The sequence below is a fragment of the Monodelphis domestica genome, chromosome 4, assembly GCF_027887165.1.
Source record: "Monodelphis domestica isolate mMonDom1 chromosome 4, mMonDom1.pri, whole genome shotgun sequence".
Lineage (NCBI taxonomy): Eukaryota > Metazoa > Chordata > Mammalia > Didelphimorphia > Didelphidae > Monodelphis > Monodelphis domestica.
This window is the reverse complement of record NC_077230.1, coordinates 135,371,642-135,395,747: the sequence shown is the minus strand read 5'-3', so window position 1 is coordinate 135,395,747 and position 24,106 is coordinate 135,371,642. Positions and strand designations below refer to the sequence as shown.

The 24,106-nt window shown below is 35.5% G+C and overlaps 1 protein-coding gene across 1 annotated transcript in view; it reads right to left on the bottom strand.

Annotated features, from left to right (window-relative positions):
• THSD7B (thrombospondin type 1 domain containing 7B) overlaps positions 1–24,106 on the bottom strand; it is a 1,225,997-nt gene that overhangs the window by 353,604 nt on the left and 848,287 nt on the right. Inside the window, exons 13-14 of the mRNA XM_001364165.4 lie at positions 7,139–7,333; positions 2,926–3,189 (exon numbers count right to left, since the gene is read on the bottom strand). Coding sequence (XP_001364202.1) covers positions 2,926–3,189; positions 7,139–7,333 — 459 coding nt within the window. The remainder of the gene's footprint in view (positions 1–2,925; positions 3,190–7,138; positions 7,334–24,106) is intronic.

Genomic DNA, 24,106 nt, shown 5'->3' with positions numbered 1-24,106 from the left:
CTAATTATAATTCTGTAACAACCAAGAAACTGCAGACATCTCTCTGGTAGATTAAACAACATGAGCATACCAATGAAATATCCAGGATATTTATCTCACATTCTTTTTTACATGACTTACCTCTTATTTTGGTCATAAATGTTCACTGATTTAATTAATTTAGCCTAATTTTATCATTTTAAATAATTTAATTAACACTTTTAAAGAAATAAATCAATAATCATTTATTAAGCACCTACTATTGGAGGGGATGTGGCAAAATCGGGATGTTAATGCTTTGCTGGTAGTGTTGTGAATTGATTCAACCATTCTGGATGGTAATTAGGAACTATGTCCAAAGGACAATAAAAGACTGTCTGCCCTTTGATCCAGCCATAGCACTGCTGGGTTTGTACCCCAATGAGATAATAGGGAAAAAAGACTCATAGCTAGACTCTTTGTGGTGGCAAAAAAACTGGAACATGAGGCGGTGCCCCTCAATTGGGGAATGGCTGAACAAGATGTGGTTTTTGATGCTGAATGGAATGATGAACTGGAGGATTTCTATGTGAACTGGAAAGACCTCCAGGAATTGATGCAGAGTGAAAGGAGCAAAACCAGGAGAACATTGTACAGAGACTGATACATTATGGCACAATCAAATGTAACAGACTTTTCTACTAACAGCAATGCAATGATCCAGGACAATCCAGAGGATCTTATGAGAAAGAATGCTATCCACATCCAGAGAAAGAACTCAGAACAGAAATGCAGAAGAAAAACATATAATCAATCACATGGTTCAATGGAGATATGATTGGGGTTTTGATGTTAAAAGATCTCTCTACTGCAAATATGAATAACATGGAAATAGGTTTTGAACAATGATACATGCACAACCCAGTAGAATTGCTTGTCAGTGCCAGGAAGGGGAAGGAAAGAGGAAGGAAAAAAATCATGAATAATGTAACCATGGAAAAATATTGTAAATAAATAAGGAAATTTTTAAAAATTAAGCAACTACTATGTACGAGGTACTCTATTAGGTGACAGGAATTTAAAGATGAGAGTAAAATGGTCCCTCTACTCATGAAACTCCCATTAAATGACACAAGATGTGCATATGTAAGTATTGCAGAATAAATACAGCATAATAAAGTTCACATTAGTAAATGAGGAGCAATAATAGTATTGGGGGAATCAGAAAAGGTATCCAATAGAAGGTGATGCTTTAGCTATGTCTGAAAGAAAATGAAGACACTAAGAATTGGATATGTAAAAGAGGAGTATTCCAGACATAGGAAATGGGCAATGGGAAGGCAAAGAGAAAATAGGCATGTTGAACATGAGAAATATTGAGGCCAGTTTGGTTAGACTATAAAATACAGGGAAAAGAGTTTTATATATATGTGTGTGTATATATATATATATATATAGTGTGTATATGTATATATATATAGTAAATGAGATTGAAAGGTAGGTTGAGGCAGTTAAGTGGTTCAGTGGATAGAGAGCCAGACCTATAGACACCTCAGACACCCTACCTAGTATAATCCCTGGGCAAGCCACTTAAACCCCATTACCTAGCTCATATTACTCTTGCTGTGAAACCAGTACTTTGTAGATTCTGAAACACAAGTTAAGGGTTTCAGAAAAAAAAAAGAATGGTAGGTTGAGGCCAATTTGTGAAGAGCTTTAAAAGCCAGAGAGGATTTTATCTTTTCTAATAGAGGTAACAGAGAATTATAATAGTCATTTTAGTAAAGGAGTGACCTGATCAGATCAGATTAAAGGAAAATTATTTTGGAAGCTGTAAGGAGGATTATGAAGGTATTTCAATAGGAGAGGTGAGAAGTCAGTCACCAACAACTCTCTTCCCTTCTCCCCACCTCAAATAAAACTCTTATAGCAAAGAAATATTCTTAAGCAATATAAAACACCAACATTTGTCATATCTAATTATCTGCCTCATTCACCACTTATGGTCCATCCAATCTCTGACAAGAGGTAGTAGATACGCATGCTTCTCTGTCAGTCATCTAAGGATATGTTTGAACGCAATCTGATGCTACTTCTTACACAAAGGTGATCACTACTGAAATCTGCTTAAATTCATTATTAGCTTTTAACCTAAATTTGATTTTATCTTGCCACATCTCTGTTTGGTGAGAAGATCAAGTGTGCACTGGTCTGGGTTATTTCAGGCTCCTCATGATTGTTTAAACTTTTCTAAAAATAAATGTTAATATGGTCTGTTATTTTTACTTTTGTTAATATTTTTTTCTAAGCCATTCAATTTAGGCATGTCATGTCGCCTTCACCTTATTTCTATACTTTATGATAATTTAATATTTTCTTAGATTTTAATCCTAATCCAGGCTTTAAAAATTTTCATTTAATAAGTAGCAAATAACACCCAGATATCTAACACAGACTCCCAAATCATCACTTGTGTTCTAAGCCCAATTTCGCAAAGGTATTACAAAAAAAAAAAATTGTCACCTGTTTCAAGTTTTAAATCCTGTCCAAAGTCCTATTCTAATACCCTCTGGTAATCAACATGCAGCAAAAGTTAACATAATAAAGAGCAGAATCACAGGAAGGAACCGAACAATCACAAACTAAATAGCCAGTAGACGCTGGATGCTGGTTTGCTGTTTTATTTTTGTTGTGAAAGAGAATAGCAGAATGGGAAAAAAGAGAGTCTAGCCATTAGTACAAAAGGGGACTAACCTCAGTTTTGTTACTGACCATCTGATTCAACTTAGACAAGACACAGAAGCTTTCTGTGTCTCCATTTTCTCATTTAGATAATGGGCATAATTATAAAAACTCTTCTTTTCCCTCTTCATCCCTTGAAATGGTCAACTGACTATAAGGATAATAGGCATAGCACACAGTGCTATATGAATCAAAACCATTAGTTTCACTCATTCATTTCCTTACCTGAGCTGCTGCAATAAGATGGGTCAACAAGCCGTCCATTTTTATCAGAGCAAACTATGGCTTGTAGGCGCACCCCTTTTCCACAGGTTTTAGCATCTCCCCGCAACCTCAGGCCTCTCTGAGCCTCTTTTTTGCTCTCTGGAAGAATGCACTCAGACCAGTTGCCATGGGGCTGGGAGGTGAACGCTTCACAGGGACATGCTTCAGTTTCGACAAGAGGATAAATTTCAGCATTCTGGCATTTTTCCTTCTTTCTGCTCTTCCCTATCACAATAAAAGACATTGTGTTAATGTCACAGTTGATGCTTTTATTAAAGGTTGATCACATTACTTGTACTTAAGGGCATTTGGTGAATTAAAACTGTATTAATTTAATAACAAGTAATCTGTATTTTATATACAAATTATTTCCCCACAAAAGCCTGCCCCAACACTTTCCTCCCTCCCTCCCTTCCTCTACCTCTCTCTTTTCTCTGCATATGTCTACCTTTCTCTATCTTTCTCTCTCTGTGTCTGTAAAGCCTGTGACATCAGAAGCATCTCCCAGGGGAATTCTTTTTTTCCCTATGTTCTAATATTTTTTATTATAAGAATGAGTTTTCTCAGTGAGGGAAGGAAGAGGGATATATTTAATAATGACAGTGAGGAAAGAAATATATTAATAAAATTTTAAAGGAAAAAAGAAGCATCTCCTATGGCAACTAAAGTACTTAAGGGAATTCAAAAATTGTTTTATGTTGGAGAAAGGAACTAAAATTCACTAAACCCTTGAAACAAGTCTGCTATATCAATTGTACTGCTAAGAAATTCTTGGTAACTTTATGTAATATCATTTCCCCCATAATTAGCTGATGAAAACAAATTGATTACTTTGTCTCTATTCCCCTTGCAATCAATGGTTGCCAAGGAGATCCACAGAATGGTCAACTAAGCAGTAACCTTTTTTGTTTTTAATGACTACAAAGCAGAATTAAATAGATATACTACAAAAAATATAAAATGTAAAAAATATAAAAATAATCATCCATAATTCTGTAGATTATTTTCTAATTAGAAGCAATATCTTGCACTTTGAAGGATATTTGCTAAGTAAGAAGTTACTTGGGTTTTTTGGCTTCATTTTTCTCCCACTGTCATATTCTTCTCTCACTTCCAACTCTGGTGAAGCTACTTTAGAGCTGAAATCCATTATAGCAGATTAAATCATCTTGGCCAGAAAGAGTGGCAAGCATGGGTACTGTTTAGTAAATTCCAGGTTGGAATGGATATTGATGACGTTTCAATGCCAACAGCATTTCACCAGAGTTGAAAATAAATCTTAGCTTTCCTAATTCAGTGTTCTCTTTCTCATTGAGTATGTTGATAGAATTAGAGGGATGCTTTTACTTGCATATGGAAAAAGAAAGTATTTGGCTGTTTTCAAGGTTTTTTTGGGGTGATATTGACAAATGAGTTTACCATTTTTCTGTCAGTTGATAGTATCATATCTATTTGTCTGTGATATCATAGAGACAACAAGATGCTAAGCACAAGGTATAGAGTGACAGTCACTAAGCTACGCAAATGAATGTCACAACTCTATAGGACTCAAGTTTCCTTATCTATTAAGTGGTGGCAGAGGTTGGAAAGGTTCAGGAGCAAGGTGTTCTATAGGATTTTTGTTTTTCATTCTTTTTAGTTGTGTCTGACTCTTTGTAACCCAATTTGTGGTGTTCGTGGCAAAGATATTGAAGTGGTTTGCCATTTTCTTTTCCAGAATATTTAACAGATGAGGAAACTGAGGAAAACAGAGTTAAGTGAAAACCAGGATCACACAGGTACTCAATGCCTGAGACCAGACTTGAACTCAAAAGATAAGTTTTCTTGCCTACAGGCTCAGAAATCTATCCACCGTGACACCTGAATGTTTGATTAGGCAATTAAATAAACATTCCTATGTGCTTATTGGAAGTAGAGTGTGTATATTATGTTAACATTAAATTCCTTTGAGCTTTCAATTTCAATAATCCTTTGACTTTGTAAAATATCTTCTTATATATATTCTCATTGAAAAAGTCACTGGTATATGCAATATTTCCTTAATTAGAGGCTTCATGGAATGTGACGATACTTATAGCCACTGCCTGCAACTGGAAATTCAAGAGCAAAGTATACTACCCACTACCTTGCTATCTCATTAAATCTTCAAACCAAACTTTGAATAAAGCTAGATCTCATTAAGCCTATTATTATTTAACTTTGCTTTTCTCTAGTGACAAGTGAATGAATTAAATAGGATCATTAATCTTAGTATAAATGGTCAAAATACTATATAGGGCAGCTTTAAGACATACTGAAAATACAATATTCCATTATCAATGGAATTCAGTGAAAAGAGTAGGTAGATTTGGATGCTATTTTTTTGCTTCTAATTTCAAAAAAAAAAAAAAACTGAACCATAATAATTTGCAGCTCAATGTTTTAGGCAGCAGCCATTTGGAGATTGTGATACTACACAGGCCCACCAGAAAGAAGCTCACCAGAATGTCTGCTAGAATGATGACTGAATTATGAGTTGTTTCATTAGTATTAGAAAGTAGATTCCATCTGATTTGATAATGATAGCAGATAGATAATAAAAGCTATTTTAATCACCTCCTATATTATGACTTATCATTATGTAATGGCAAACAGTAGGAAAAAGAAAATCTAGTCCTAAGTAGAGAGACATTCACATTGTTTGAAAATTCCACTCATATATTTATTAGTTTCAACTCATCTATGATAAACACAGGTTTGTAATATTAAAGAAAATTACTTAAAAAGTAGAAAAATTAAAACCATTGAGATGATTTGCCTACTAAGATACTAAATTATTAGTTTGAAAATTTTTTCTATTGACAACTAATTATTCCCTTTCACACCGTCATGTACACATGTGAGTTGATTTGTTTTGTCAGACTACAGATTCACTGTAATATCAAGCAACTTGTTATAGACCTTCAAGTTAATAATTTATAAAATAAATTTTAAATTTACTTAGAATTCAAAATAAAAGAATCTTTTAGACTAAGCAATGCATGTTTTAAATGGTGCTGAAAATGAACAACTCCAATATTTACATAAAAGTATATTGCATAAATTCACATTCATTAAAGTTTTATAAACCCTATCACCCACCATAGTCAGATTAAAAATGAAGAAATCTCATAAGACTTTAACATTTTCCCACTTTCTATGTTCAGATATAAAATGGAAATCATCAAGACAGATGAATTAATGGCCAGTTTATACAAATTCCTCACTTTGAAAGAAAATACCTTCTTATCTTAGAGGGTCCTGGAGGATTAGTGTTTTAAAAATTAATAATATTTATGTATACGTGTGCTAATTGGTTTTGTGACATTTGTGTGTGAAGGTGAACAAATGTTTTAAAGTGTCTAATAACTTCTTAATATTCATGTACTCTAAGTCCCATCAAATAATTTATTTATTTATTTAGAAGTACTTCCCTTTCAAAAAATTTTAGAACACTTATGGGAACATATGAAATGGTAAAAAATCAACAAAAATGTCTTTTCTGCAAAATGGCAGAAAGACAAGTGGTGATTTTTATTCAATAAATATAATAACTTCTTAGATCACATCATATAGCATATTATACATTTAGAGCTAGGATGGACACTATTAAATCATCTGACTCAATGTTCTCATTTGGAAGATGAGGAGGTAAACAGGGACTCACAAACTTCAAAGATGCTCAATAGAGGGCCATACAACAATGTGTTCCAAAATTCAGTTGGTTAATTTAATTGCAGAAAGTTACCAAGATTTGAGTTTGTGATATGCTTTGAAATCATGTACATGAAGAAAAGGTTACCAAATCGAGTCTACTGGCATTACAACAGCACATATGTTTTTAAATGATGTTTAATGCTTCGGGTTATGTTCAGTTTTATTTTTCTTGGGCTATTTGTTACCTTTCTTGTAATTCTTAGTCCTCAAATTGTGACTGCCCTGAGAGTGTAATACTAAAATAATCTAGAGAGAACAAAAAATTCTCTCAGTACAGGATCACTATTGAAAAAAAAAATCCATTTTAACATGGTGGACTCCTGAAGGAACTTCCCAAGTAGATGCCAAAACAAATCAGATATCTTACAGTGGTACAGCATTTCTTAAAAAAAGAATCTATTTCATTATCTGACCCTCAAATATGAGAATCAGATCTTACCTGTCAGCTGTCGGCGGCGGGTCCTCACTGTGTCACAATCTGTTGAGCACGGGGTGAATTTTGACCAAGGGGTGAACATACAGTCATCTCGGCAGGCAACATGACATTCTTGCACAAGGGGAGGCATGTCCCCTGCCCACTTAAGGCAATCAATCATTTCTGCAGACTGATTATCATCAGAGAGGCATGTGATATCTAAAATAAAAAAAAGTGTCAGATTATTAATTCAGTTTAATATCACAAACATTTATTAAGCAGTATGTTTTGTCCACAGAGGGTATAGTCAGGAAAACCAGCATTCAACTACTGGCCTGAACAGTTTTGATCATTAAATTTCCCAAAGCCTTATTTTCTGAATCTGTAAAATGGGGCTAACAAAAAATAAAAACAAAAGTCCGATATTTACCTGACATGTATATGACTCAAATAAAATAATGTAATAAATAATACAATAATAACAATAAATATAAAATTACTTTACAAACTTGAAAGAGCTACTAAATAAATACCAGTTAAGTACAAGACATTGTATTAGACTTTATGGATATGTAAAAATAAAATTAAAAGCAATTTCTGCCCTCAAAAAGATTAGATCCTACTGGAGTTTTGGCAGAATTTTTGCAGGGTAGGAGGGAAAAATATGCCAAGAGATACTTGATTAGAGTCAAGATGGAAGAATAATTAGAAACAATATGATGAGTTTGTCTCTACAAATTCTTTTTTTTTTAACAATTCTAGAAGAATCTCCAGAAAAAGTCATGAAATGCATTAAAAGTCAAAGTGAGTTTTTTCTCCAGCCCAACTTGGCATAGGGAGAAAGAAAAGGACACTGGTAAGGCTAGGAACATGTTAAAAAGAGGATTCTGTGGGAGTCTGGTATAACAGGACTAAAGTAAGTCTTGAACCTATATCAGGGCACTGCAATAAGGACAAATGCCAAGTGACAGATTAATTGCCCACTACCCCAGTCTTTGGATGCAGTTCCAGAGTAGAGGGAGAAGGCACATCCCCAATGAGGGAGTCCCTGGGTAGAATGTGGAAAAAGCAGATGTGGCTCAGATTTCAAGCACAAAGCATGAATTCAATTCTAATAATTAAGACAGCACCTGAACAAAGAGAAGACTACAGTTTTGCTGCTCTGAGGCAAGAGCTTTCCAGGTAGTTGATAGGGGCTGATTCCAGCAGTAGTCTACTCTTGTACAGACCCAAACTCAGGTCAGGAAAGTACAGAACTCAGTCTAGGCAGGAAGCAATCTGACTTTGCTCTGGATCAGAATCCTTTGAGTACACTGAAAGCTGGATCCCCAATCTGTCCCTGAAATCCTGGAATCGTATCCTACCCAGTAACTCAAGAAAGGAACAATAACTCAAGAAGAACCAGCCTGAATCTTTTCTCAAGAAATGAGCCAAAGTTCATCGCTAATATCAAATATAGTCAGGAAATAGGCTGGAAGAATAGGCAAAAAGAAAAGAACTTTACAACAATGAGTTACTGTGATGAGAGGCATGCTCAATACACAAACCTAGAAGACAATGACTCCAAAACACCTATATGCATTGCTTCAGAGATAAAAAAGTTTGAGCACAAACTCAAGTAGACTGTGAGGAGGAGATGAGGAAAGAGTTAAAAGGTTTGTTTTATAGATTGAATGAGAGTGCTTAAGGGGAAAAAAGAGGAAAAATAACTAGAATTAGAGAAGAAAAAAGTGGAAAGGTAATTAATAGCTTGTTACCAGTGTTTCAAACCCTTGTTCAAACTATGGCTGCCTAGAAAATTGGAATGGATTAAATGCATGCTAATGGCTCTATGAGACAACAATGGCAAAGTGCTAAAAAATGTAAGAAAATGAGTCAATTCTCATAGCAAAAACAACAAACTTGGAAAACAAAGGGGGAAAATTAAGAATCACTAGACTCTCTGAATGCCATGACTAAAACAAAACAAAAAAAAGACTAGACATTATATTTTAAGATACTGTAAAAAATAACTGCCACAATATCTTAGAATCAAAGAGCAAAATAAAAAAAAATAATCTATGTTTTCTCCTCAAAATGAAAATTTCCCAAAACTTACAGCTATTTGGTGCTTGGCCAGATTCTACAATGAGTTCAAAAGAGAGGATACACCTAATATTCTAGGGTTCTTTCTCATATTGGTATTATGTGGAACTCAATGAGCTTGTAAGCTTTTTGCTCATTAACCATTTATCTTATTTACTCACCCATATATTTTCCGGAGCATGTATTTTAATATTATTTTATTTTCCCTTGATTGTTTTTATTTTTATTTTTTAGTTTTAATATTCACTAATATTTTAATATTCATCTAAAAATCTTGAGATCCAAATTCTTTCCATCCTTTCTGCCCTCTTTATTCACTCTTTACATCTTCCTTCATCTTCCATGAGATAGTAAGCAGTCCAATACAGATTTTACATGTACAATCAGATCATGCATTTTAAATAACATCCTTAACAACATCTTTTATTCATAATTTTGCATTTTTAGCCTTTGTAGGCCTATCATGTATATTTTCACTGCCGTTCCAGTGATCTCCATCTTTAGAGATTGTGGTGCCTTAGAATTTGTAGTTATACCACAGTGACAGAATTAATATTAAAAAGATGAGTGTTTTAGTTTGAAACTTGGGATTAAAAAAAACACGAGAAACAACCAAATAAAATCCGACAATACCATTATGTCTATTCTTCTTTTAATGTTCAGTTTTGTGTCCAGATCATTACACATTTGCAAAAACTTTCCAAGATACATGTGCTGAGAAACATAATCGACAGATTTCCAACCAGTTGTAGATCACTACGCATCTCTGCCATATGAAATTCCTAACTCCTTTTAAGTCTTAACTATAAGTATTTTCTTTTATTTGTGATTTTTACTGATGCCAACAGTTATTAATGCTTTCTCTGACTTTATGAAATCATTTTGAGTACATTCCATAAAAAACTTTTCTTTGTCAATGTTTTCCCTTCAGTAGAATGTAACATCCATGAAGACAGAATCCTTTTTTTAATTGTAGTTTCAGCTTTTTTATAGCAACATAGTATGCACCTAACAAATACTTGCTGATTTTGTAAATGGGTGTTATTCATGTTCTAAGATTTCCCCATGGATTTATTTCAGTCAAACACTTTTGAGTGTATATTAATCATATATAAAAGGATCTTTTCTGCTCTATGTCATGTTGTAATGAGCGCCAGGTCACAAATAAAAAAGGATCAAATGTTTGACACCAAATATAAAGACTCTTTAAAAGAACTTTAACTTTTGCCTTGGCAATATGCAAAGATTAGAAAATATTTTTTGTTGTCCTTGTTTTATAATATTCCTTTCAAGCAAGTCTTATAATTCTGATGTTTTGTAAAATTCTATCTACTAACTTCTTGAATCATAAAACAATTCTAACAACTAACAACTCTAATTTTTCTATGATTTTATTCACTTCTCTTTCCTCTTTCTTATTTATTTTTTGGTTTGATTTATCTAGTTCAGATAGAGGAAGGTTCAGGTCTCCCAATTGTATAGTTTATCTATTTCATCCTTCAGTACCACTAGTTTCTCTTTTAGAAATCTGGATGCTATGCCATTTGGTCCATACCTGTTGAGTACTGATATTTCCTCATTCTCTATACTATCTTTTATCAGAATGTAATAACTTTCCCTATCTCTTTTAACTAGATTTATTTTTACTTTGGCTTTGTCAGATATCATGATTGCAACTCTTGCCTTCTTTTTATTAGTTGATGCCCAATAGATTTGACTCCTTCTTCTTACTTTCACCCTATGTGTGTCTACCTTCCTTGTGTGTGTTTCTTGTAGACAGCTTATGGTAGGGTTTTGGATTCTAATCCACTCTGCTATTCTCTTGCTTTTTATGGGTGAGTTCATTCCATTCACATTCAGAGTCATGATTACTAGCTGTATATTTCCCAGCATTTTGATTTCTACTCCTGGTGCTGCCTTTTCTTCTTTCACTATTTCCTTATACATCAATGTTTGTTTTTAACCAGTCCCCCTAGTTCCCATCCTTATTTTAATTCCCTTTCTACCCCACTCACTTCTTATACCCCACTTATTTTCCCTGTAGTCTTTCTAAGACTACCCCCCCACCCTCTCCCTCCCTTGTACTGCTTCCCTCCCCACCAGTCCATTTGTTACTCTTCTATTCCCCTATAGGGCACAAATCTATTCTCTGCCCTAAAGGATTGCATTGTTTTTCCCTTTTTGGGTCAATTTCAAAGCATGTAAGAGTTGAGTATTTCCTATCTCCAACCTCTTTACCCTTCCAGTGTATTGATGTTCTCCCCCCTCCCTCCATGAGCTTCTTTGTGACATGTAAATTTACCCCCATTTGTTTCTTTTCCCATTTCTTTTAGTATTAACCTCTTTTTTTAGCTCTAGCATTATATATATATATAGATATATATGTATATATATTTATGCATGCATATATCTATATACCTATTAATGTCTTATCCTTTCATCCTATACAGTTTGTCAATGTTCTCTCTAAGTGTAATTCTTTTAGCTGCCCAGATGATAACAACAGTATTTAAGAGTTACCAATGACCACTTTTTCTTATAGGGATACATAACATTTTAAGTTATTGAGTCTCTTTTGAAAAATTTTTTTTGTTTGTTTTATTTAGTTTTTCTTTTTTTCCTCTTTTTAAATTACCTTTTGGTGATTCTCTTGAGTTCTGTGCTTGGGTATCGAATTTTCTGTTCAGGTCTGGTCTTTTCTTTACAAATTTTTGGAATTCTTCTATTTTGTTGAATGACCATACATTCCCCTATAAGAATATAGTCAGTTTTGCTAGGCAGTTGATTCTTGGTTGTAGACAAAGTTCCCTTGCTTTCTAGAATATCATATTCCATTCCTTTCGGTCCTTCAGTGTGGATGCAGCCAGATCCTGCATTGTCCTCACTGTGGTTCCTTGGTATCTGAATGACTTCTTGGAAGCTTATAGTATCTTTTCCATGGTCTGATAGTTCTTGAATTTGGCTATAACATTCCTGGGTGTTATCAGTTGGGGATTGGTGATCTGTGGATTCCTTCAATCTCCACTTTTCCCTCTTGTTCTAGAATATAGGGGCAGTTTTCTTTAATAATTTCCTGTAGTATTATGTCCAGGCTTTTTCTTTTGTCATGGTCTTCTGGTAGACCAATAATCCTTAAATTGTCTCTCTTAGAATGATTTTCTAAATCCTCTGTTTTGGGAATGAGATGTTTCATATTTTCCTCAATTTTTTCATTCTTTTGGTTTTGTCTTATAGTGTCCTGCTACCTTGTGAGATCACTTAATTCTAGTTGTTTTATTCTGGTTCTTAAAGACTGGATTTCATCCCTGGATTTTTGGTCATCCTTCTCCTTCTGGTCTGATTTTCTTTGGAGGTCATCTTTCATACTCTTTACCTCATCTTTCTTCTCCTTTGCCTCATTTTCAAGCTGGTTGATTTTGGCTTTCAAGACACTATTTTTTCATTTTAGTTCAAATGCTTCAGTTTTCAGAAAACTTATCTTAGTTTTTAAAGTTCTGTTCCCAATTGACTTCAGCCTCCCTTAATTGTGTTTTGAATTGCATTTTGAGTTCTTCCAAAGCCTTTATCCAATTCACTGGGATTTCTGATTTATCATTTGCTGATCCCTCCCCCTCTGTTTCATTCACTGTATAGAAGAGCTCTATTGTAATTTCCTTCTTCTTTTTCTGTTGTTTGCTCATATTTACCCCTTCTTTGCTCCCTGTATTTGTCTGTGTTCTTGTTCCTCTCATTTTTTTTGTTTGTTTTGGGGGCTTCTGTCAGTCTCTCCTCTTGGAGATTTGACAGAAGATCTCTTGGTGCAGTCTGTGGGGGAGGGTTGTTGGTGTTTGAGCTTCCCTGTCTTCTGGAGGATTTTGATTGGATTAAAGTTCAGGAGTCATTGAGGGAGGGGTGTTGGAGCCTGGGCTTTACTGAGCTCTAAAGACTTTTTGATGGGATTAGGTTCAGCTGGGTGGGCTGGGTGTGCTCTGAGGCTAAAACCTCCTGGAAGGCTGGAGCAATAAGGAGGATCTCCACAGCTCTGAGCAGGATGCCAGCTCTATGCTCCCTCTCTAGCTCTATCCCAGCCATCCCAATCAGAGTTTGACACTCTGAGCTTGGCACAGCCCTGCCTGCAAGGTACACCCTCTAGAGCAGCACCTTTGTCCGCCTAGAGGTTCCTGCTGCTACTGGAGGCTTAGCATTCTAAGTGGGAGAGGGATTCTGGGGCCTTCTGAGAACCTGAGTGTTCTCAGATTTTGACTTTTGGGAGTGGAGGAGACATACCTTTTGAATTGAGTCCAGCAGGAGGGTTCCTTGGCTCTTTCTTGTAGTTAAGTTTGATTTTCAGTCCCCTTGGTGTATTCAGTTTGTGATCGGTAAGGAAAGGTATTCAGAGGTCTGAACTTCTGCTCCCTTTAGGCCGCCATCTTGACTCTGCCCCCAAAAGTTCAGGTTAAGTATCTTAAACTACCTCTTCTATCAACATATTTGAAACACTGTCTGGTGACAAAAAGTGCCTGAGAATATCAACTTTGCTTTATTGTTCTACAAAATGCTGTAAAAATTGAGGTTCTTGACCCATAGTTGCCTTCAAAAGAATATTGTTTTCATTGTAAGCTTACATAATCTAGAGTCAATTTGGACAATTTATTTTGCCAAATTTAAACTTTTCCATAATAATGATGTGAAGGACACAAGACAGTTAATTTTTACTAAAAATTTTAATTAAACGCACCATTAAAACCTTTTGAAACAATTACCTTACTTTTTAAAAGTGGTGGTCATAGATTAGAAAACATGTCTTGATATTTATTTGCTACTATTCCTATAGAATAAGTCTAGTAATTAAATTGTAGATAATAAAATCAAGCAAGAAACTTTTAATGAATAGCACTTCATTGTGAAGATCTAAAAACTATTATCAGCAAAATCAGTAGGACCCTGGTAATTTCTATCTGAACTTTTTCATTTTTTAAATTTAATTTCAGGACAATACAGTAAAATCCTGTTTATATACAGAAATGAAGAAAAGTTCCAACACATATCAGCAGCAAAAATTAGAAAGAGAAATTCCATTTAAAATCACCCTAGACAAGATAAAATAATTAGGAATCTATCTGCCAAGACAAACACAGGAAATATATGAACACAATTACAAAACACTTTCCACACAATTAAAACTAGATCTAAACAATTCGAAAAACATTAACTGCTCATCGATAGGATGAGTTAACATAATAAAAAAGACCATCCTACCCAAAATTATTCATTTGTTTAGTGCTATACCCATTGAACTACCAAAAACATTGTTTTGGAATTAGAAAAAAACATAACAAAGGTCATTTGAAAGAACAAAAGATCAAGGTTATCCAGGGATATAATGAAAAAAATGTGAAGGAAGATGGCCTTGTGGCACCACATCTAAAACTATCATAAAGCACTGGTCACCAAAACAATATGGTCCTGGCTAAGAGATACAAAGGAGGATCTGTGGAATAGACTTAGCGTATGTGACCTCAGGAAGGTAGTCTATGATAAACCCAAAGATTCCAGCTTTTGGGACCAAAATCGACTATTTGATAAAAGTTTCTGGGATAACTGGAAGACAGTATGGGAGAGATTAGGTTTGGATCAACATCTCACACCCTACTGCAAGATAAACTCAGAATGGGTCAATGATTTGAACATAAAGAAGGAAACTACAAATAAATTAGGTGAACACAGAATAGTATACATGCCAGATCATCAGGAAAGGAAAGATTTTAGAACAAAGCAAGAGCTAGAAAAAATCACAAAAATTAAAATAAACAATTTTGGTTACATCAAACTAAAAATTTTTTGTACAAACAAAACCAATGCAAGCAAAATTAGAAGGGAAGTAACAAATTGGGAAACAGTCTTCAGAACAAAAACCTCTGACAAAGGTCTAATTACTCAAATGTACAAAGAGCTAAATCAATTACACAAAAAATCAAGCCATTCTCCAACTGATAAATGGGCAAGGGACATGAATAGGCAATTTTCAGTCAAGGAAATCAAAACTATTAATAAGTACATGAAAAAGTGTTCTAAATCTCTTATAAGCAGAGAGATGCAAATCAAAACAACTCTTAGGTATCACCTCACACCTAGCAGATTGACTAACATTAAAAAAAGGAATGTAATGAATGCTGGAAGGGATGTGGCAAAGTTGGAACATTAATTTATTGCTGGTGGAGTTGTGAATTGATCCAACCATTCTGGAGGGCAATTTGGAACTATGCCCAAAGAGTGATAAAAGACTTTTTGCCCTTGATCCAGACATAGCACTGCTCGGTTTGTATCCCAAAGAGATAATAAGGAAAAGACTTGTACAAGAATATTCATAGCTGCACTCTATGTGGTAGCAAAAAAATTGGAAAACAAGGGGCTGCCCGTCAATTGAGGAATGGCTGAACAAATTGTGGTACATATTGGTGATTGAATACTATTGTGCTCAAAGAAATAATAAACTGGAGGCATTTCATGTGAACTGGAGGGACCTCCAGGAATTGATGCAGAGTGAGAGGAGCAGAACCAGGATAACATTTTACAAAGAGACTGATACACTGTAGTACAATCGAATGTAATGGATTTCTCCATTAGTGGCAATGCAGTGATCCTGAACAACCCGGAGGGATCTATGAGAAAGAACACTATCCACATTCAGAGGAAAAACTGTGGGAGTAAAAACACAGAAGAAAAACTACAGCTTGATTACATGGGTTGAGGGGGATATGATAGAGGATATAGGCTAAATGAACATTCTAGTGCAAACATCAACAACATTGAAATAGGTTCTGATCAAGGTTACATGTAATATTCAATGTAATTGTGCATCAGCTAGGGGAAGGGGAGGGGGGAGAGGAGGGAGGGATAGAATATGATTCTTTTAACCAAGGAATAATGTTTGAAGTTGACCAAATAAAAATAAAATTATAAACAAAAAAAATACAGTTGAACAAATTAAACCCCCAAAATGGAGAAAAGTGAAAGTATCGGTTATTTGGAAACAAAGGGTAACTCATCCTTTATATAGAGACATAAGTGTTTCCCCACAGACTATAGGAAGACATTTTTTTTCCCCTGTTGTAACTGTCCACGGCAAGGGTAGGAAGGGAAAGAATGGTCTTTATAGTACCCAGGAAGTTATTATAAGGGGATAGTTAATTTGTATACCATGGGGTTCAACCTTTCATTACTGAGAGGGGAAAAGAGAGGAGAACTTCCTTCCTTACAAAGGAGTTTAGGGAGACAGCTGATATTTAGGGTTGGCTCAGCTCAGAGAGAGGAGAGGGAGTTTGAAGATTTCCATCCTTCTGCCTTCCCTCCTTAGCTAAAGCTGCTCTCCCCAATTTGCTCTTGTCCCTCTTGTCCCCCCCTCCACTACTCAAGACCAAAGGGTCTCCCCTTGATCTGTCCACTCACATTCGGCTTTGGGAAAAGTTAACTACTTTAATGTCAGCTCAATCAAGGTACTACAAAGGAATAACTAGCATGAAAAGAATGGGAAAGGGAATTGGGAATGGGGAAAGGGGGTTCCTGTCTCTATCTAAACCCTTTCCCCTCCCTCCTTGAGTTTGGAGGGAACTCATCCATTGGCAGCCTGAGCTCCCTGAGAGAATGTCACTTTGACTCACCTCTGGGCAACAGGAGCTGAGGTAAAGTCTGCTCAGGTTTCTCTTCAGAATGTCCCTTCTATTGGGAAGTGTTGGGGAGAGAAAGGTGTCCAGTCACCAGCAAGAAAAGTGGGTAACCCTCAGGAGAAAGTCTTTTTTTTTCACCCTCTCCCTTGGACTTCTCAAGACTGAGAGCTCAACTCTTCTCAGAATCTTCTCCTCTCAGCCCCTTCCCCCCCCCCCCCCCAATTGAGGATAATCAATTCCGCACACTCTTCAGCCTGGCACTTTTTCTTTAGTGTCAGCCTCAGTCACAGAACCTACATTTCTACCATCAATTATCCAAAGAGCTATATGAACATTGTATACCTTACATTGCTTTCATTTTATATCCCATTTTTTCCTATGACACTCTTGTTTGATTTTTTAAATCATTTTTATTCTTTTTAAATCTCTTTCTTTAGCTCGTATAGAAATTCTTGTCAGGCTTGTATCTAATCTATATTTTTCTTTCAAGCTTTTCTTACAGATGTTTTCAAGTCACTGTCCTCTTTAGTTTGAATCTTGAACTTCCTGGTCACCTTAGAAGATGTTGTGGTCATGTTCTTTTTTGGTATGGATTTTATATCACAAGTTGAGATCTGCTCATCTCTGAGATACATAGTCTGAATTTCTGTAACTTAATATGGAAGCTTGTAGCTTTTCCATCTTCCAAGATAGAATGAATCAGAGAAGTACACCCTCCAACTCTTTATTCTAGTCCTCAACCAGGTAGGGCTGCTGCTTTGTCTTCACTCTGAGTGCTCCTCTCCAACCTAGAATTATTTCCTTGAAATGAGTAATGAGTGAAGGTCATCAGATCCTGCTGACAGTACTAGCACAGGAGCCATATGGAATTTTTTTCTAAGTTTTGAATCGCCTTTCTGTCCCTGTGCATTAGTATGGCTGGTGTTTTTATTGCTAGAGATGCTGACTCCAAGGTCCACTTGGACAGCTTTTTCTAAAACCTGTGGTACGCTCTCACCTAGTTGCCCTTCACTATTTACAGATCTTTAAGTTGTCATTACTTGAAATAAGCACTCACTGACTTTTTGATAGATTTTCTATTCAGGATTTCAACTGGAATTTTCTTTGGCCATTTTGTAGGAGAGATTTTGGGGGAAGTTTGATAATTGTGTCTCTTTGATCTACCATTTTTATACTCCCATTGTGTACTCAAAAGGCTTATGATAATATATCTGGAAATCAGTTTTTCTACTAGCCAATAGCCACTTCTCAATAGCCACTCTTCCTAAGTCAACAAGCAACTACTGTGTATGTGTCAGGTACTATATTCCCGGAGATTAAGTAAAAGTTGACTGTGACTGACTCTCTTGCTATATAATTATAAATTTTATCTAATCAATATATTTTTCAGGTTTCTAAAAGTTTAAGATGTTAATTTCTTTAGACAAAATCAAGTTGATATAACTGTTAACATGAAATAATGACCAAAAACTCTTCATCTGGAATGTTCTACCATATGAGTCATTTTATCAAACACTCACTGAAATCAGCTAGTTCCTTTACAATTTTGAAACTAGCTAAGAAAACCACAACAAAAAATGGAAGTAAAACAAGAAGGAAGTATATGCAGATGGAGTGGGCTGACAATTAGGGTTCAACCCAATTTAAAGGTCCCTACCCCTGCCTAGAATCTCAAAGGCAGATTACATTTTAAAAAATGATTTATATATGCTATAATAGACAGCAAATTAACCACTATTTAAAATAGGAAATTCCTTGGAGGCCTAATTTATTTTATCTGAGATTCAATCCAATGGCAAAGGGAAAAGATGGAAGACACCATGGAAACTGAGATAAGATGACAGGTAGAAAAGGATCTGAAAAAGTCCAAACACATGATGACATTTTTTTTCCTGTGGACTGCTCAAAAGACATTAACTACATACTCTGTGCTTTTACTCTGCAAGGTCTAGGAGATAACAAAAAGAGAAATACATATATAAGCTACAAATACACATTCAATACTCTTGGTGACTTTACAGTCTGATAGGGAGAAGTATACACTAGAATATTTAAATTTCCTTTTAGTCTTTTGTCCAAGACTGGCCATGTCTATGTTGTCCAAAAGGAATTAAAGTTTGACTGTCATTAGGTCACATTTTTCTTAGATCTTAGGGTGCCAGCATTTCTCCACATTATGCTTTTCTTCCTATACTGGCATGTGTAGAAGGTGTTATTTGGGCCCAATAGAAATTTTGCTGTTTCTCTTACACAGCTAGGTGATGAAAAGGATAAAATACTGCACTTGGAGTCAGAAAGTCTTGAGTTCAAATCCAGTACAGATACAATAGCTATGCTACCCTGTAAGTTATTTAACATAAAATAGCCCCTACCTTGGTAGACTTTTAGAAGGATAAAAAGATAATTTTTTTAATAAATTGCTTAGCACAGTGCCCAACACAGAGTAAACACTTAATAGATTCTCGTTTCCATCATTTGTCTCTTCCTGAAGTGTGACAATCAGATCTCCATCCCATTGGACTTCTCTAATTTGCTATTCTAATTTCTTTTTCTTTTTCTCCTCCTTCTCCTTCTCTAGATGCATCAGATTAGTGGATACAGCACAAGACATAGACTAAAGAGCATGGGGTCAAATCACAGCTCAGACACTAGCTGCATGACACTGGGTAAATCACCTAATATCTTTGTGCCAGTTTTCTTCTTGATCCTTACAATACCCTTAGGCTATAGGGTCTATTAATTTAAATAATGACTTATAAGGGAAAAAATACTTAAGGATATATAAGGACAAATAATTCTTAAGGAAAATTACCTATTGTGGTCAATCAGTCAAATATCAGAAAGTCAAGGGAATTCAAACAAGTGAATTTACCAAGCTGAATCAGCTTGAGGTATCCACCCTGCCTAGATCTTCTACTGCAGAGAAGCAAATCTCTTTTTGTTAACTGCTTCATCACCTACAAGCGTCTCTTTTTGTTCCATTAGACTGGCCCAAGTCAGGCCCTAAGAACAAGTGTTTTATGTGAAGACTAGAAAAGTCCAATTTGTCTGGATCACAGAATTAGAAGGGGTAAAAAAGCAGCTGAAATGATAGACCATGACCAGATTATGAAAGGGACTTTAAAAATTGAAAAGAGGGATTTACATTTGATTCGAGAAGCACAAAAAAGTCAATGGAGTTTATTGAAAAGTCGCATGGTTTGATTTGAAGAAAATTTATTAAACCACAATTTGTATAGAATAATATAAAGAGCTTTGAACCAGGGAAAACAATTAGGAGGCCCTTATAATAATATTAGCGAAAGGTGATGATGGTCTGAATTAAGAAGGTGGCTATGTGAGTGGAGAGGATGGTCAGATGTGAGAAATATTGTTGGAAGTATAATGAGTAAAATTTAGCAATTGATTAAAAATATAAGATGATGGAGAGAGAGGAGTTTAGGGTTATTCTGAGTTTATGACCTGGGAGACAATAAGTATGGCTGTGCCACTGACACAACTAAAGATGTTTAGAATAAAAAATGGTTTAGAAGGAAAGAGAAGTATAATTTTAAATATATTGAACTTGAAATATTCTGGTACAAATCATTTTTAAAGACTAATAGATAATTTGAAGTTCAGGGTTGAAGTTCAGGGAAGATAGGGAAGCTGAAAATATGTGGGTTTATGGATATATATTATTATATACATATAAAACATATTTGTACGTATGTATGAATAGTTATCTCTCCTATATCACAACTTTCCCCTTTGTGGTTTCTATATATCACCAGTTATCATAAGAATTTAAATGGGAATTTTGGGAGAGTTTTGTGAAAGCCATGGATGATGCTTGAAGGTCAGTAGGTGTGGCTCTCTCAGAGGGGAGAGAAGCCACAAGGTAGGAAGATAGAGACAGGATAGAAGTTTTTGATCCCACGAGGGGAGTGACGGAGTCCTATTAGAGATATGAGGTGGTCAGAATGAGTCTTTATTAATTATCAATGAGCCACAGCTAAGCTCTGATCAAAGGAATATTGCGTAGGCTTTTCCAGTCCTGAGATCCATACCACACAGGTCAGAGAGGTGAATAGAGAAAGATTAAAGATGGAGCTTGGCCTCTGGCCTCTGGCCAAGCTCCTGCAAGGACAGCCATCAGCTAGCCTGAAAGAGAAGAGAGAGTCAGGGAGAGAGAGAGGCGGAGCTTGCTGGGCTAAATAGTTTTTGATATGCAAATATACACAGTACATAGGGATGATTCTCATTGGTTAATGACAAGGCATAGGTGTGGTTTCTCTTAACCAGGTGAGAACAAAGAAACCTGTTTTCCCGCCTAACCTGGGAGAAGCTGGGGTCAAGGGTCAGAGGCCTTCCCAGCCATGAGCACTACTGAGCATGCCCAAGACTGACTGTTCCCCTTGCCCATAGCTAGGGGGCGGACTGCTACAGTAGGCAATATAGAAAAAGTTTAGAAACTCAGAAATGCATACTTACCCTAAGATTTAAAATAAGGCATTGCAAATATAGTATGAAAGAAAAAGAAAAGAATCAGACCTCTTTCACATGAAGGAAGCCCCAAAATATTTATGCAGATTTTTCAGATCAGCTGTGTGCATGTATATAAGTGTATGCTAGTTACATAGAGATGATAGCTAAACTAACTAAATGAGAGGATATAGAAGGAGAGGAAAGACTAAGAAACTTGGGGAAATCTAACACTTTGGTTGAGTGAAATAATGGAGAAAAAGTAGACGGAAATCATCAGTTAAGTAAGAACATAAGGAGAAAGTAGTGTCAGAGAAACTCAGAAGTGAGAAAGTAGTCAAAGTTGTAATTTGCATTAGTTTGAGAAGGATTAGTACAAACAAAGGCCATCTAATTCATAAATTGAACTTTAGAGAGAACCAATTCTTTTTAGTGATGAAGTCTGAAGCCAGACTGACTTTGGGATGAGAAAGAAAGTGAAGGCAGTAAATGGACATAGTTAATTCAAGGATTTTGGTTAAGAAAGTAAGGAGAAATTTAAAAAAATAGCAGTTTGAGGGAATGGTATGATCTAGTTTTTGAAGGATAAGTTGAAGTGTTTGAAGATAGAATAGATATAGAAAGTTTAAAGATTTGAGATTTGAAGGAGGTGACTGAAGAAACCTGGAAGGAATGGGATGACATGAAAGCTGGCCTTGGTAAAGTTTATGGAGTGAAGAAACAAAGATAGTTTGATATAAGTCAAGGTAATTTTGAGATAAAGAGAAAAAAAAAGAAGGAATTCACGATGAATGACCACAATTATCACAGTTAGATAAGAGACAGAGTTCTCCTTTAAAAGAGAGGAGAGCATATGAGAGACTTGAGAAAGAAAGAAAAGGTATGGAATAGCTTCTCTTAGGAAATATGTAAAGGAATAAATTTAAAGAATTAAAAATACTGTTGTGCTAGGTTAGGGTTTACCCTAATCCACAATTGTTCTGTTCTCTACCTCTATCACTCTCCACAAAGTAGATTAGTTCTTTTCCTAAAATCTGAGAGAGCTCTTTCCTAAAAACATGATTTGCCTTGGAGGCAGAAGATTATTTTGACTAACTAGTTTCATCAGGTCAAATAAATTTTACTTCCTATTCACCTAAGGGCATAAAAAAGTGAATTGGTAGATAACCCAAGGCCATAAGACTCCTAGTACCTGGCTCTTCTGGTCATATCCAAATCCATATGGATGCCAGGAAGGCAGAATCTATCTGAGATCTATTTTTCTTTATTCAATAACTAAGTAAACTTCCCTTTATTAATGTCTAAATGACCAACAAATGTCTCATTTAGTTCCAGTGTCAGTCCTAAACTATCAGGGCACTGGCCTGAGGCATACTTAGTACACGAAGATTGACTTGTTTCAGTGAAAGCCCAATTGAGACTAGATAAAAAGCATCTGTAATGTTCCTAAGTAGCAGAAATATCCAATTTTCTCCATTTGTGTCCAAAAGCTTATAAACAGGGCTGGTAAGTGAATAGTGAAGCTAAAGCCAGGGATGATATTTACCAAACTGGAAGAGGGCAATAGGGTAAGAAATTTGAGAACAGAAGGAAGTGTAGAGTTGTGTTAGTCTGTTAGACCACTAACCTCCAATCTTTAACAGGCACTGATAATATGTTAATTGAATTAATCAGTTCCTGGAATTGTATTAGCTAGGAAAATGACTCCTCCCAGATAATTTGCTGATTTAATACAGTTTAAGTACATCCTTCATAGTTATTTCAATGTCAGAAAATTCCATCAGAATGCAAAGTGGAAGGGGAGATAGTCTGGGCTTACTGAGGACTTTCCACTCTTTTACAAAAAGAGATTTTGTTTTTTGTTTTTGTTTTTTGTTAGTTTTTAATCTCTATAAACCTATGATCCCTTTTGAATTCTTTTAAGGTAAAGTGTCATCATGCACAAATGTTATGATTCTTCTCTTTTTTCATTTGTAATACAAAAGTTTTTGGTGGGTGGGAAATCCTCACTAACAGCATGCATTAATCAGTCCATTAAGACCACACTTAAAATATATACTCAAATACCCCTCCAAACAACTTTAAAATAATACCTCAAATAAAATTCTGGAGACAGAGCCAATAAAAGGTCAAAGTAAGACATTCTTCCAGCCCAAGATAGGAAGTCAGAAAGAGATCTGTATCATGGGGGTAGAAGCTGGCCTGGCACCCATCTGGATAAAATTATAGTAGTGGAATTAGGTGATAACTATGGAGAAAATTTTAGGGTAGTTACTTAAAATCTAAATTAATTGGTTGCCAGGGGAAAAAATCCTAAATAAAATATCCAAGTCAGTGTGGAAATTTATGGTAATTTTAATTAATATAGAGGGAAGGATTTTAAGGAGAAAGAGGGAGAGGATATAGGATTTCTCCCACCTGGCCTGTGCCAGGGGGAGTTCAAGATATCCACTTCTAGGTCTCTGAAGGAGATTAGAGGCTTCTAGGAAGATAAAGTTTGGAAAGTAAAGGAGGAAAAACTCAGCCAGAAACTCACCACCAAATCAGACAATAGCTGTAGCCATGCCAAGATGCTGAAAGGCCCAGTAAGCTGCCACTAGCCACCTCTCTGCTGCCAAAGGTACCAGAGAGAGGAAGTGTCACAAAATATATAGACCTTTTACTCTTGTGTCCCCTCCTCTAAATTTTCACATCGACCAATCACATTAGAGGCTTTTCTCCAGGACTGCCCATTCTTTAGTTCTCATCTTCTTTGATTAGATTATATCTTTTGAGTTACTTAAAACTTCTTTGTTAA